We start from the raw sequence: 15,923 nt of genomic DNA on the forward strand, positions 1-15,923 counted from the left end.
CCCAAAGTGCTGGGATTACAGGCTTGAGCCACCGCGCCCGGCCTCTTTGATACTTTCATAGCCTTCTGATTATCTCATTGCACTGAAGATACTATCATAATTGCCTTTTGTCTGTAGCACAGGGCCTGGCACTTGATAGCACTCAGTAGGTATTTACTGAGTGAATAAATATAGGAATGGAGGGTGCTGGTAAAAATTTTCCTGTCCTCTGGATAGTGTTTGAATAAGTGTAATCTATATTTGTTCCTGTGAGTTTGTTTTTTATTCTATTGCTGATCAATCCCATTTCAACGTGCACATTCTTTATTTAGCTTATTTTATACCTTCAATCAGCTCTTGGTCTACCCACAGTTTTGCAGTTTAACACTAGAAAGATAATTTCATGGGGTTAATTTTTTCATATATAACAAAATTTAACTGATACTTGTGTGTATATAGATGGATAGATATCCATATGTATAAGCTTATATATATATCTGTCTAAATGGTTAAGCTTATACATATAGTTACCTGTCTATATGGAAATATATATATATAATGTACATATATGTATATGTGCATAACCATCAACCTATCCACACATTATCATAATATTATAGAGATAAGTATTATGGGTTATAGATAATTCCCACATTCTTACTGGAACTGGCCAGACCTTAGAAATTCTGTAATCCCAAAATATTATGCCATTATTTCTTACTCTATTGAGGCAGGAGAAACCACTCAGTGCTATGGGTACTAAAGACAAATTGTCTCAAAATGTCTCTTGTATATACCCATTTCTATAAAAGGTAAAATAATAATATCACACACACACACATGCACACACACACACACCACATATATCTACTTTAGTATGTACATAGACTCCCCAGAAGGATATCGAAGAATTGGTAACAATTGATGCCTTTAGAGGAAGGAAACAGAACTAGAAGAGGCTGGAGGAAGACTTACTTTTCAGTGTATTCCTTTTTGTGCCATTTCAGTTTGCAGTGTCTCATCCCTTACTCAGAAATGAATAATTAGCAAATCAATAAATGTTCCTTTTGCCTTAAAAACAAGACTTCTGCTGCGCTTTCAAGGTTGTATCTCATTGCTACTGCTGTCATGTTGGGTTATTCTGGACATAGAGAAGAAATGATCACACTTATCTCTGGTTTTGTTTTCCAGGACTTTGTTGGCATTAGGATGTCATGTGGGTATATCAGATGAACATGCTGAAGACAAGGTGAAAAAAATGAAGCTACCCAAGAAGTAAGTTGAATGACTAGGCAATATTAAATAATCTATGTAGAGATTTAGTGCAACCAAATAACTCTTGATGGACACACAGATGCCTTGCTTTCACTGAAGCTTTAAAATTCAGATTCAAGGCTAGGTCCCGTGGTTCACACCTTAATCCCAGCACTTTGCGAGGCCAAGGCAGACGAATCACCTGAGGTCAGGAGTTCAAGACCAGCCTGACCAACATGGTGAAACCCTGTCTTCATTAAAAATACAAAAATTAGCTGGGCGTGGTAGCACTTGCCTATAATCCCAGCTACTCAGGAGGCTGAGGCAGGAGAATCGCTTGAACCCAGGAGGCAGAGGCTGCAGTGAGCCAAGATCATGCCACTGCACTCCAGCCTGGGCAACAAAGTAAGACTTCATCTCAGAAAAAAAAAAAAAAAAAATTCAGATTCAAAAATTTAAACTAACTGAATTACCCGAGGGGTTACATTAAGTATCTGGTGAAACAATAGTTTCTATCACATTGCTGAGTGATGAAACAAAGCTCAGATTATATTTGGGAGTATGTTATAAAAACTATGTTATTTTCCCAGTGTGTGTGTGTATGTTAACAGAGGTGTCCATATTTCTAAATGATTACATATAGCTTTCTACTTTCCACCCAGAAATCTTTATAATTTTATTTACTTTTACAATACAAATATATTCGAGGATTAATTATGAAGTCATTATTATTATATACATTTTAAGATGAGAAAATTGAGGTAGATAGATGCTATAGTACTGGTTTGGCCTGCTCTTTTATGACCTGTATCTATGATCCTGCTTAAGACTTCACCTTTCTCATCTGCCAGTGGGCATTAGTAATACCTACTTAACAGGGAAGTTTTAGGTATTAAAGAAATATTCAATAAATGATAGCTGTTTCATATTACTTTCTTATTTATTTACACTTAAGTATTCAAGCTACTTTTCTGATGTGCAGGACTTGTAAATAGCAAGCCTGTAGATGTATTAAATAATAGCATCAAGATATAATCAAAGTAGCCACCCGTAATCTCTATCAGTCACCTCAGGTCTCATGTTACCCCAGAAAAACATAAAATCCAAGTAGAAGTTGTGTTTTTGCTGTGCAAATGCAGATTTAAGCAAGTCTTCTAGTTCAACAGTCTATGAACATTTGTACTCAGGTGCTCCATAATTATAAAAACTGTATTGTTACCTGGCGCATTTTTAGGTTCTAAAATCTTTCTTTGAAAATTTAAGTAGTTCCAAAAGATGTGATTTTATGGTACATTTTGCATAGTTACATTTCAAAATGACACTTTTTCATCAACTTTGAGTGTATCTTATGAGCGCAGACCACAGTGTTCAGATATCTGCCATCATTTGTTTAAAAATGACATAAAAATGTTGATAATGGAGAATTTTACATGATTTCGTTTTCCTTTTTGAACTGTATTTTCAAATTATTTCTCCTACTGTATAGTATGCTAATCAATATTTTATCTTTGACAGTCTTTCAGTACTGTATCCTACATTGTAACTAAGATATGTATCTATATTGAATTTTTAATTGTTTTAATTTTCTGTGACCATAGTCATTGAGTTAAAATTTTCCTCCTGAGTTATTATATTATTTTAGTACACAGGTGCTCAAAACAACATAAATTATTTTTAATAGAAATTCATAAAAAATAGGATTTTATTGGAAATAACTCTTGGTAAGATGGATTTAGCTATTCTTTATCCAATTATGTTATGTATTCACGTACAAATAATATTTATTGATAGAGTCAAGTTGGCAGAGTGGTTGCATTCTTCATTCATATAAATAATTTCTGTTATTAAAAAGATCATTGGGTTAAGTGAACCAAAAACCATAATTGTTTATTATGAAAAATCATATGTAATGATTTTTTCAGGGTGACAGCTGGATTATGCCCTTGTTCAGTTTCTTGAAAGCCAAAAATTGAATCTACCTAACTTGAAAAAGAGTTTATTATCCTCTCATTTTCATTATCCTCATCCTTTCCAACCACTCTCAGGTTTTTTGGAAAGTATCCAAAAAAGGCATTATTAAGGCTAAAACAGAACAAAACCAAAAACCAAAAACAACAACCTGGTAATTATACCTGTTACTCTTTTCCTTAGAAGGATAAGAAAGTAGAAATGTTAATTTCACATTATCTTTGACAGCATATTACATTTAATCAATTGTTTGTATCAAATGTTATGTGCGAGTGTGTGTGCATGTGTGGGTATGCATTTGGGGTACAATTCAACTTGTTTCATGTATAGAACTAAGTGTTATAAAATCTGATTGATAAAAGCAGTTTTCACTGTCAAAACAATCAGCTAAAACAGAATTATCTTTTGTCAGAAACATCTGGTTGTCTTTTTCTGTTGAAACAAATGGGTTCATGCAGGTCCCCATGACAATCGTCTCAATTCTAATTTCTAACTTTAAGATAGGTAGATGATAGATTGACAGCTAGATGATAGAAAGATAGATAGATGGATGGGGCACAGGGTTTAAAAATAAGTTTGTCTCATTGAGGAACTAATGTCCTCTGCCTTGAGTATTTATTAATGCATATTCCTTGTGTTACTTTCACAATGCAACACAGCAACTATTTGAGAGTTGGCGAAGGTATGGAAAAGCTGAGACCCTTAAATGAAAGCTGTACTTGGACATGCTGAGAGTCTGTGTACTATTTCTCAATTTGCCATGAGATAGCATTTTATTCTTTCTCTATTGACAAAAACCTTCATAATAACAGGTATATATATATATATATACCTGTTATATATATATAATATCAATAAATATTATTTGTATGTGAATACATAATATAATTGGATAAAGAATATATATATATATGCAGATCAGCGCAAGCCTAAAATGTTGGGATTTTTTAACAACCATTTTGCAAGCAATTTGGCATCATTGTGTAAAATTAAACATTTGCACATCTTGCTACCCAGCAGTTCCACTCCTAGAGATATACCCTAGAGACAGTTTGCATCGACAAACAGGAAAACTATCATTCATAGCAACATGATTTGGAATAGCAAAAGAATAAGGGGGGAGTTATAGGAGGTGAAAGGAATATTCTTCAATAAGAAAATGAGTCAAGTTGGCTATGATCTAATAATAAAATCAAGGAATTATAAATGACAGCATAGATGGACCTAAAAAACAATAAGGGTGTAAAAAACATATTCTACTAGGTGATGCAATGTAACACCATCTTTGAGGCTCAAAAGCAAGTAGAACTAAAAAATAAAAACTAAATACCTATTTTGGAGATACATACTTTGATAAGGACTGACTTTTTAAAATCAATGAAATTCTAATTCTAGGTAGTAATTATCTTTGGTGTATAATCTAGGCAGGGATGTAAGATGGGGAGGAGCACACAGATGTAATGTTGTTAGTAATGTTCTAACTGTTAACTTGGTGATGGATTAATGAAGTTCATTTTATTATAATGCTTTGAAGCATATACTTTCATAGTTATTTTATAATGATTTTTTAAAATTAAAATGTGATGACAGATATAAATTCAGATATACCATTACTCATAACAAATGTAAATGGATTAAATTCTCCATGTGCATAACAGAAATTGTCAGATTGGATTCAAAAAGATAACTTACAGTATACAGCTATAGGAGGTATGTCAGGAACTTTAGCACATAGAAAAGTTGAAAATAATAAGAATGATACACTAGGCAATACTGCTCAAAATGAAACTGATGTACTTTCCTTGTATCAGTTTCTGCAGAAAACAAAATTGCCCTTAAAGCAACATTAATATTAAGAAAAGAAGGTCACTATATGGAGGATCGAGAAAACAAGCATCATGCTGTAACTACTCATGTGTACACCAAGTAAAACAGCTTCAAAAATCAATGAAGAAAAATACTAGTAGATTTTCAAAAAGAAATAGACAAATATACAATCATAGTGATAGACCTAACACAACTCTCAGAAACTTATGTATGTAACATAAATATTAACAAAGATTAATAAAAATATAAACACACACCAATTAAAAGCTTGACATATATAGAGTGCTGCATGCATGAAACATTTATAAAATTTAATATCCTTTAGGACATTAGACACTGATATCATAAAGATCACATCCACTGGATCACAAAGAATAACAACAAAAATAACAAATCATGACACATTTAGAGACTTAAAAATATACTTCTAAATAGGTTATGGATCAAGCATATCATCTGGAAAATTATTTACTTATTTACCACTCTGCCTTTGTTTATTTCTAATTTAAAAAGATAACCCATATTTCTTGATCTTGCTAAATGAACCTATCCTTTTTTCATGCCTTTATACTCTTATAAATGGATGATTCAAAACCAAAATTTTAAAAAACTTTTTAATATTTTTGGTTTTGTTTATTTCTTAGGTTGATGGATACAAATTTCATATATTTATGGTATACCACATGATATTTTGAAATATGTATATGCTGTGGAATGGCTAAATCAAGCCAATTAATGTATTCATTACCTCACATAATTTTTTTTCTTTTATTTTGGTGAGAACACTTAAAATCTACTCTCTTAGCAATGTTCAATATATAATACATCATTATTAACTATATTAACCATGCTGTACAATAGATCACTTGAATTTATCCATCATAGAAATTTTAAAATGCAATAATGGAAAAGGAAAATATTTCATATTAAAACATATGAATTGCATATATTAAGTATTACTCAGAGAAAGTAAAAGAAAATAAATTATAATAAGAGCAATACTAATGAATTTGGTGAGGGTGGGATGAAGTATAAACACCAATGATGCCAAGAGCCTGTTTTAAAAACCTGCTAATCAGGGAAAAAAGACTCTGAAAATATTGACAAAGGAAAAGGAAAAACAAAATTGTTAGCAAACTTAGGAATATTTTGAAAAATGTAATAAATGTACATTAAAACTTTCTGAAGGTAAAAGTATGGACAGTTGTGTAGAATAATATCAAAACTGATCCAATAAGAAAGAAAATGTGAATAGAGCTATAACTATTAAAGGAATTGAATCAAACACACACACACACACGCACATCCATACATCCCAAACAACTTTTCTATTGATTTCTACCAAATACAATCTCAAATAAAGAGGAAGAAACACTTCACAGTTTATTTTCTGATGATATGATTTTCATATCAAAGCCCAGATCAAGACACTATGAAAAAGGGAAATTATAATCCATTGTTATTATGAGCATAGATGCAAAAATGCTAAGTGATACACTGGCAAACAACTCAGTAGTATATTAACAAAGTATAATATGACCAAGCTGAGTTTATTCTAGTAGTGAAAAGAAAAGATAGGTTAACATTAGAAAATGTATCTATTAAATTCATGCCTAATAAATAAGAAAATTCATATGATTATCTCAATATATTTAGAAATAAATAATTCATAAGATTTTTTTATTGACAAGCACATAAACTCTTAGAAGGCAATACTCTGAAAGAATCTTTTAACCTAACAAAGGCCAACAGAAACCAATAATCTATAAGGTAAAACCCCAAATTTTTCCTTTAAGGTTTAGGAATGAGACAATATAAGTCACTACTACCTGATGTATTCAATAAGGCCAATGCAATGAGACAAGAAAAAAACCATGAGGTTTGAAAAGGAAAAACACCAAATTGCCATCAATAGCAGGTAATATTATTGCATAGAAAACTCACGAGAATTTACAGAATTATTTCTAACAATAATAGGACCCTTGACCATTCCTTAACTTTGCTGTATTTCTTTTTAATTGTGTTTCTACACTTGATGTTATTTGTTTTTCATGTCCTCTAATCTGAAATATGCACTTACTAAAGGAAAAAAAATCTGTGCATCAAAAGCATCTGTTAAGACTTGCAGAACAATATCAAGAACTCCTAAAAATTAATAAAAAGATGCCCAAATAGAAAAATGAGCAAAGGATTTGAACATAATTCATTAAAAAAAACCCTGCAGATCCAATAAGCATATGAAAGACACTCAACTTCAGTAATAATCAAGGAAATAGAAATTAAAATCACAATGAAAAGCTATTTCACCCCCACCAGGTGAGAAAAAATGGAAACTATGTAAATTAGTACAACTGCTATGAATTTAGCCTAATCTTATAAACCTTATAAAGTTGAAGGTGACACATTTCTTTTCCAGACATAAACTTTAGAGATACTTTTGTCTCATGCAAAACAAACCTGAAAAGAATATTCATTGCAGCATACAGCAAATAAAATCCTGTCTGAATATTGATTTTGATAATCGGTCAAGTTCAATATATCAGATTGTAATAGCACTGAATTGGAAACAATGTAAATTTCCATCAGATTCCCATCAATCCCTATACAGTTGGTTTTTTGTTTGTTTGTTTTGTTTTGTTTTTAGATGGAGTCTTGCTCTGTCACCCAGGCTGGAGTGCAGTGGCACGATCTCAGCTCATTGCAACCTCCGCTTCCCGGGTTCAAGCAATTCTCCTGCCTCAGCCTCCCTAGTACAGCTGCCTGCCACCACGCCCAGCTAATTTTTGTATTTTTTAGTAGAGACAGGATTTCACCATGTTGGTCAAGGTGGTCTTGAACTCCTGACCTCAGGTGATCCACCGGCCCAGCCTCCCAAATTGCTGGGATTACAGGTTTGAGCCACTGCGCCGGGCCTAAATACAGTTTTTATAGATTCATGTAATGGCATACTATAGAGCAGTTAAAATGAATTAACTATAGCTAGATAGATTCATGGACAAATCTCAAAAATACTACTTAGAGCCAAAAACAAAAAAGCATGTTCCCAAAAAGGTGATACAGTATAATACCGTTTAAAGTTGAGGAACATAAAATATAATTCTACAGATAATTCATAGAGCCAGATATATGGAAGAAGAGTATAAAAATCATGTCTAAGAATAGTCAGCTTCAAATTCAGAGTAATAATTTTCTCTGGGGATAAGGAGGGGATTGGAATTGAGGTGGTGTAATAGAAGGAGAGCTTCAGGTGTATTCACTATTTTTTGATACTTTTGCATAGGCCTGAAAAGGTTCATAGTAATAACAAAGAGTTGATTGATAACTGAAACCAGGTTTTAATGAACTTAAAAAAAATGTTAGTGGGAAAGAGGAGATAGTAGGAATATAACTAGTCTTTAAGAAGTTTGGGCTGGGCGCGGTGGCTCACGCCTGCAATCCCAGGACTTTGGGAGGCCGAGGCAGGCAGATCACCTGAGGTCAGGAGTTCAAGACCAGCTTGGCCAATATGGTGAAACCCTGTCTCTACTAAAAATACAAAACAAAAAATTAGCCGGGTATGGTGGTGGGCACCTGTAATCCCAGCTACTCGGGAGGCTAAGGCAGGAGAATCACTTGAACCCAGGAGGTGGAACTTGCAGTGAGCAGAGATCGTGCCACTGCAATCCAGCCTGGGTGACAGAGTGAAACTTCGTCAAAAAAAAGAAAAAGAAAAAAAAAAAAAAGGTGAAGATGGTATTGATAGTATTTGTTTCAGAAGGAAATGGTGTTTAAAGAAGTTTTTATGGCCAGGCCTGGTGGCTGACAGCTGAAATCCCTGCACTTTGGGAGGCCGACGCAGGCGGATCACTCGAGGTCAGGAGTTCCAGACAAGCCTGGCCAACATGGTGAAACCCTGTCTCTACTAAAAATACAAAAATTAGGGCATGGTGGCACAACCTGTAATCCCAGCTACTCGGGAAGTTGAGCCAGGAAAATTGCTTGAACCTGAGAGGTGGAGGTTGCTGTGAGCCAAGATCACACCACTGCACTCCAGCTCGGGTGACAGAGTGAGACTCTGTCACAATTAAAAAAAAAAAAATGATAAAGCATAGGAGACACATGAGCATGTTTATGTAAATAGTGGGAGGAAACCGGGGGGGATGAATTTTTAAAGGAGAGAGGTGATGATTAAGAGCAAGGTTTCTTATTTCCACCCTTGTCCTGGTGTCTTGAATTCTATATTCCAAGGGACTTAATACCGACTGGATTAGGGAGAACAACACATAGGTATAACCAGGGGGGTGATTTTAAAGATCTATTCTTCTGAACATTCCATATGGATGCACAGGCCATATAACCTAGATACAACCTAGATATGCTGATGAAAGTCATAGATTAGAAATTGTTTTAGCTTTTCTTAAAATACATTATTTAAGCAAAATATAATGTTCATGAGGAGATTAATTTTTGTTTAAAATCTTGAGAAGAACCAGTATTGTTTTCTACCAGGTTTACCTCTGTCGTTTCTAAGTTTGACTCTCACTTCCCCTTGCTGAAAGCATATATTTCCTGAGTGCCAGGGTTTCATATGATACACATATGCATTTTAAGTTGCTTTTGTGTAACTGGTAGAAATATGGTCGATTCCTACATGCAACCCTTGGGCTATGATCTATGAAAGAGCAGTGTCATCACATAATAACCTTTTCATAGCCCAGAAGATTTCTACTGCTGTCTCTTTTGCATATATTTTAGAGACATTTTGATAATCGGTCAAGTTCAATATATCAGTTGGAATTAAATGCTATATTCCCTATTAAAAATAGCCAGTTTTTGTCCTGTGTAGCCAATGGAGCTGGAAATCATTATCCTCAGTAAACTAACGCAGGACACAGGGACAGAAAACCAAACACTGCATGTTCTCACTTCTAAGTGGGAGCTGAACAATGAAAACACGTGGACACAGGGAGGGGAACACCACACACTGGGGCCTGTAGGGAGTGGGGCACGGGGAGGGAGAGCATTAGGGAAAAGAGCTAATGCATGCTGGGCTTAATAGTTGATGGGTTGACACTAGGGCACACATTTACCTATGTAACCTGTACATCCTGCACACGTACCTGGAACTTCATAAAAATGAATTTTTTTAAATAGCCAATTTTTATGTACATCTTGCACATGTACCTCAGAACTTAAAAATAAAAACATTTAAAAAGGGTCAATTTCTGATATATAGTAGACATCATTTAACTGAAAATTCTTAAGAAATTTTGAAGAATGGATGATTCATTGTCGTTTTTTTCTTTCCTCGTGTGCCTCTTTTCTCCTTCCTCTCAACCAAGCAGTGAAGACCACAACACATTATCATCTATTCCTAATTTCACGCATCTTCCCTCATTTATTGTAGCTAAACTCTTGACACTGCATAGTTTGATGAGCCAGAGTTAAATTATTCTAGCAATAAAGAAATAAGCAACTGAAAAACAATCCACCCACTCCAAGAGCTTGTGATCCTCACTATCTCATAGGCCTAAGTGAGTGTTTGAGATTGTTCGAAAAGCTGGAGATTTAACTGAAAATAAAATCCTGTCTGAATATTAATGGCATTTATTTAAACTTCCATTTAGCACTTACCTGTCATGAAATCAACACAAGACACAGTAAGTCAAAGGCTGCTTGAGTGTTTAAAAGCATATTAGGGCCGTGCGCGCTGGCTCATGCCTGTAATCCCAGCACTTTGGGAGGCTGAGGCGGCCAGATCACCTGAGGTCAGGGCTTCGAGACCAGCCTGGTCAACATGGTGAAACTCTGTTTCTACTAAAAATACAAAAATTAACCAGACGTGGTGCCAGGTGCCTGTAATCCCAGCTACTTGGGAGGCTGAGGCAGGAGAATCACTTGAGCCTGGGAGGCAGAGGTTGCAGTGAGCTGAGATCGACAAAGGTGAAACTCTGTCTCAAAATATTTTTTTTTAAAAAAAAGCATATTAGGATCATCTGAGAGGTTTCTAAAACTCCTGCTAGGTTTTCTGCTCTTCCAAACACGCCCTTACCCCTAGTGCTGTGAAGCTACTACATGTGACAGGAAACTGTGTGATAGCTCTCAGGCATAGTAGGGTAGATAAAAGGCTGAGAATGATATGCTTGATGCGCACGCGCGCGCACACACACACACACACACACACACACACATTTAAAATGACTTTCTGAAATGAATACATTAGATACTGAATGTGTACCCATATGTATACTGTTTATATAGACACAAACACGTGTACAAAATTCAGTTTTGTAAATATTTACCTAAGTGAAAAATGGTTTAGAAACACAGTTGGATTTTTCTGTAAAGATGAGCCACTGTAATTATGAAGAAAAGAAAAACCCTTACATACTCTTTATATGTGTAGTGGGTAAATTTCACAGACCAGAAATTTAAAAATGTACCAGTGTGCCGTGTTCTTCATTTTCTCTGATTGGGCTTAATTTAGAATTTAAATCCAATGAGCCTTGCAGCCAGAATGCAGCCTGACAGTGTTAAATTAATTCTAGTTTGTTTAGGGCATTAATTCTAGTTTGTTTATGGCAAATGTAATTATATCAATATTTTTTCTGTCTAGTCTCACCTTTAGATCTTGATTCCAATGTCGTCTTCTCAAGTAGTCTCCCTCAACTTCTTTTTTTTTTTTTTTTTTGAGACGGAGTCTTGCTCTGTCGCCCGGGCTGGAGTGCAGTGGCCAGATCTCAGCTCACTGCAAGCTCTGACTCCCGGGTTTATGCCATTCTCCTGCCTCAGCCTCCTGAGTAGCTGGGACTACAGGCGCTCTCCACCTCTCCCGGCTAGTTTTTTGTATTTTTTAGTAGAGACGGGGTTTCACCATGTTAGCCAGGATGGTCTCTATCTCCTGACCTCATGATCCGCCCGTCTCGGCTTCCCAAAGTGCTGGGATTACAGGCTTGAGCCACCGAGCCCGGCCTCAACTTCTTTAAAATTGTACTCTATTTAAAAACGTACTTCTTCCTATCCCCCTTTAACCTTCTAACATACTATTATATTATACTTTATTTGATTTACTATTTAATTCCTCATTGGAACATAGTTCTATAAAGATATACATTTTTGTCTATGTTTATTTATTTATTTATTTATCTTGAGACAGAGTTTCGCTCTTGTTGCCCAGGCTGGAGTGCAATGGCACCATCTTGGCTCACCCCAACCTCCGCCTCCCGGGTTCAAGTGATTCTCCTACCTCAGCCTCCTGAGTAGCTGGGATTACAGGCATGCACCACCACGCCCGGCTCGTTTTGTATTTTTAGTAGAGATGGGATTTCTCCGTGTTGGTCAGGCTGGTCTCAAACTCCCGACCTCAGGTGATCCACCCGCCTTGGCCTGCCATGTATTATTAGTTCCTAGAATAGTACCTGAAAGCATTCTACTGTTGAATGAATATTTGACGGTGAAATTGAACACGAGATTTATGCCCCTCTTATTACCAAGCTGCTTATGTTCTGGGCACTCAGCTGATAGGGAGGTGTCATTCAGTCCTTGGCCATTCTCATCTGAGTTTGCTGCCTTCGACTGAATTGTCTTCATTCATCTCTGCTGGCATTTTACGGGATGTGTGTGTTCTACACTTTTTTGGTATTGGGTTCACATTGGGTGCCCTCCTCCTCTCTGAGTCACCGTTCCTTCTTGTGCCTCATCCAGGCCTCTCTAGGAGTGCTGGAAACGTAAGAATGCTCTCTCTGGCTGCTTGGAGATTGCAGCCTGTCGGTGGAGGGAGAAGGAAGGGTTGCCACAGCCCCATCAGCCTACAATTAGTTTGTCACCATATCTGTACTGTTCGTGGGTTTGGATCTGGGAAATTATGAGACCCTGCCATTCGGCTGAGTACAATCTGGGAAGCAAAATAGAAGTTCACTTTGGCTCTGCGATCTGTGTGGTCCTCACTTGGGCAGAAGGGTGGGGAGAACTTGCCTCCTCTGACTCTCCCCTCCTCTAGGCTCTGGAATTTTCAGCCTATCTTACACTGGAGGCCCTGGATTCTTTATCTGTTCTTTTCTGTCCTAAGGCATAAGGGCTTTGTCCCTTTGGTATTCAAAAGTAGAGATTTTAATATCACAAGGCCCTGCTATAAAGATCTTTGTCTCTGCATTGAATGTTCAAAGACATTTTAAAATCCAAAAGCCAAGTATAGCTTTTTTTCCCCTCTCTCTCTCTTGAAATGCCTCCTTCTTGAGAGCAGTGGATACTTCATGGTCTTGTTTCAAAAGGGCTGAGGAGTGGAGGAAGCCCTTCAAGTAAAAAGGAGTTTGGGATTGGTGGAGTAGGGCACATCTTCATATTACACGTTTTTATTTAAAAACAAACAAAAAAAGTAAAAAAGTAGAAGAAATATAACCCTTGTTTTCTCCCTTCTGATTTCTACATAGAAATTAATCCTTCTGTATTTGTTTTCTGGAGAATGATTCTGAATATTCTCCATACGTTTTCTGTGAAAATGTCAGCCTAGCATTCATTTCTAGTAGATGTGCTTTCAGCAAAACTTGCTCTTAATGTCTCTGGTGTGCAGTCATCTGAGATTTCCCATTTGTTCCAAGGTACTTGGAGGACTGATTTGGCTTTGAAATTTACAGCTAACACTCCCTGAACTTGGCTGTAGCCTTTACATGTTTACCGTACATCTTTCACAATATAATGATTTACACGCTTCATTTAACTTGATTCATTTTAAACAAGTAAGCTTGGGAGGTGGGGGTGGCCTAAAAAAAAACAAAAGATTGGTGCTTACTGTTTTTGGTATTCTGCCTTGTTTTTGTTAAATCACTTTAATTGGCCCTTTAATTATATTACACTGAGCCCTCGTTTCAAAGGCTCATCTGGAATACCTGCTTAGGAAAAATGTGGGTCAGATGGGAATGAAGCACAAAACTGGGCTGCAACTTAACATGACAATTCCTCAGTGCAGCCAAACACTGTCAGTTTTTTGTTTATATCTTTGGTGATTTGATGCAAATAGAATCGACAGTTGCCTGGGATCTTTGTTGTTTTGTTTTGTTTTGTTTTCAGAGGTATTTTTTAAAAAAATTTTGCTATCAGGAGAGCAAAACCTAAACTGTTAGGTATTTTATTACTCTCAATGTCATTGTTTTATTCTTTTTTATTTTATTAAAGTATGTAGTTGCCAAAATTAAGAGCTAATGACTATAAAAGTATTTTGATACTTTGTAAAGTGAACATATTAAATCATTTGTTTAACTTCATATATATTCCTCATAAGCTAATTTTATAGCATGATTGATGGCACAGAAAACGTGCATGGTAAAGAAAGGAGGTAAAAGCTACGTATACCTATTAAACAAATAAATTGGAGGAGAAAAAAATCTGTTGGCTGCTTATGGCAGAAGTTTCTCATGATGTTTGAGAAAGGAGAATGTAATACAGAGACATCTTAATATGAGCAATATGTTTTTTGTATTAATATAATAATATGACTTTTTCCCATTTTGATGGCTATAAAATTTTACTTTCTAAGAGTCATTTTAGTATTTTTTATTTACTTTAACTTTTTAGAAAGCAATCTGAAATTTGACTTGAAACTATTCAGCTTCTGATTCATGTGAATTACATTTGATTCAAAAGCTTTGTTTATTTTTAACCACAAAAAGGTAATAATTCAGATTAGCAGTTGGTTGTCCTTTGTGTACCTAATTAAATTGTATTAATAAGGTGAAATGAACATTGTTTGTCAAAGTACACTTATTTACTTTTAAATATATCTCATTTTGATATAACGATTTGATTCTTAGTTTCTTTGTCAGAATGTACTACACACAGAAAAATGGTTTTGTAAATTATTGCTGTTACCATTAATTCATATTGGTGAAACATTCATGATAGCAATAGTTTTATCCCTTATAGTTGACTCAAGCCCATGAATTTCATAGATATTCATATTTATTTTTACTGTACAAATGATTTGTTGTTCAAAAGAGGTGGAAATAAAAAGGTTCGGGTGAAGCGAGAGTTTGTAACTGTAATTTGGATGGGATTATTAGCCATTAAAAAACAATTCTAAGCTTCAAATCCTTTTTTGTACAAGCGTATAGAGAAAAGAAAGTAAAATAAGTTACAGTTTACCTCTGAAAATGAACGTGAACAAATTGTCGGACTACTTCAACAGATGCAAATGCATCTCCATAAGTTTTCATTGAGATCACAGGTTAAAGCAATTCTAGAAGAAATCTGCATGGGAAGAAAAAAATAGAAAATAAAGAGGAATGATTATGTCAGTATTATCCAGCTTCACGCATTAGTAGAACTTGTCTATGAGTTTTTATGGGGGAGGACCTCCTTCCCACCTTCCACCTTTCAAAAGTAGTTCCTCGTTCCATGAGATATTGCTAGAAAGTCTACCATTAAAAGTTGGTTTCCAGAAAGTATTACTCCTCTTTGGAAATGCGTGTAACCCCCATGAGGGTAGCAATGGTTCCAATCAATGATTCACAGGTGGATATCGAAACTTCAACATCTGTATGGCCTCTGTGACTGCTGGATGAGATCAAGGCTGTTAGAAAGTGAAAGAAGATTGTGTGCTGGCTTGTTCTGGGTGACCATGGGCCAGTTGTGGGTAGTGAGAAGTAGTTGGAGGGAGGTAAGGAAGTACAGAAGACTAGGCTCTTCATCATGTACCCTGAGGCTGCCTCCAGCAAACTGTTGAACTTGAAAACTAGGCTATGCTAGCTTGATTACCTGTTGGTGCATTTGAAATGTATTGGGAGCTTTTTCTTGAAAAATAAAAATAAAAAAAATACTTTCCAGGTCAGGAGTGGTGGCTCATGCCTGTAATCCCAGCAGTTTGGGAGGCTGAGGCAGGAGGATTGCTTGAGGCCAGGGGTTGAAGACCAGCCTGGGCAACA

General features: G+C 35.7%; 1 protein-coding gene across 1 annotated transcript in view; it reads left to right on the top strand.

The window, feature by feature from the left end:
* RYR2 (ryanodine receptor 2 (cardiac)) overlaps positions 1–15,923 on the top strand; it is a 592,347-nt gene that overhangs the window by 289,062 nt on the left and 287,362 nt on the right. The window contains exon 27 of the mRNA XM_011935762.1: positions 1,171–1,254. Within this exon, the coding sequence (XP_011791152.1) occupies positions 1,171–1,254 (84 nt within the window). The remainder of the gene's footprint in view (positions 1–1,170; positions 1,255–15,923) is intronic.

This window comes from Colobus angolensis, unplaced genomic scaffold (genome assembly GCF_000951035.1).
Source record: "Colobus angolensis palliatus isolate OR3802 unplaced genomic scaffold, Cang.pa_1.0 Scaffold148, whole genome shotgun sequence".
NCBI lineage: Eukaryota > Metazoa > Chordata > Mammalia > Primates > Cercopithecidae > Colobus > Colobus angolensis.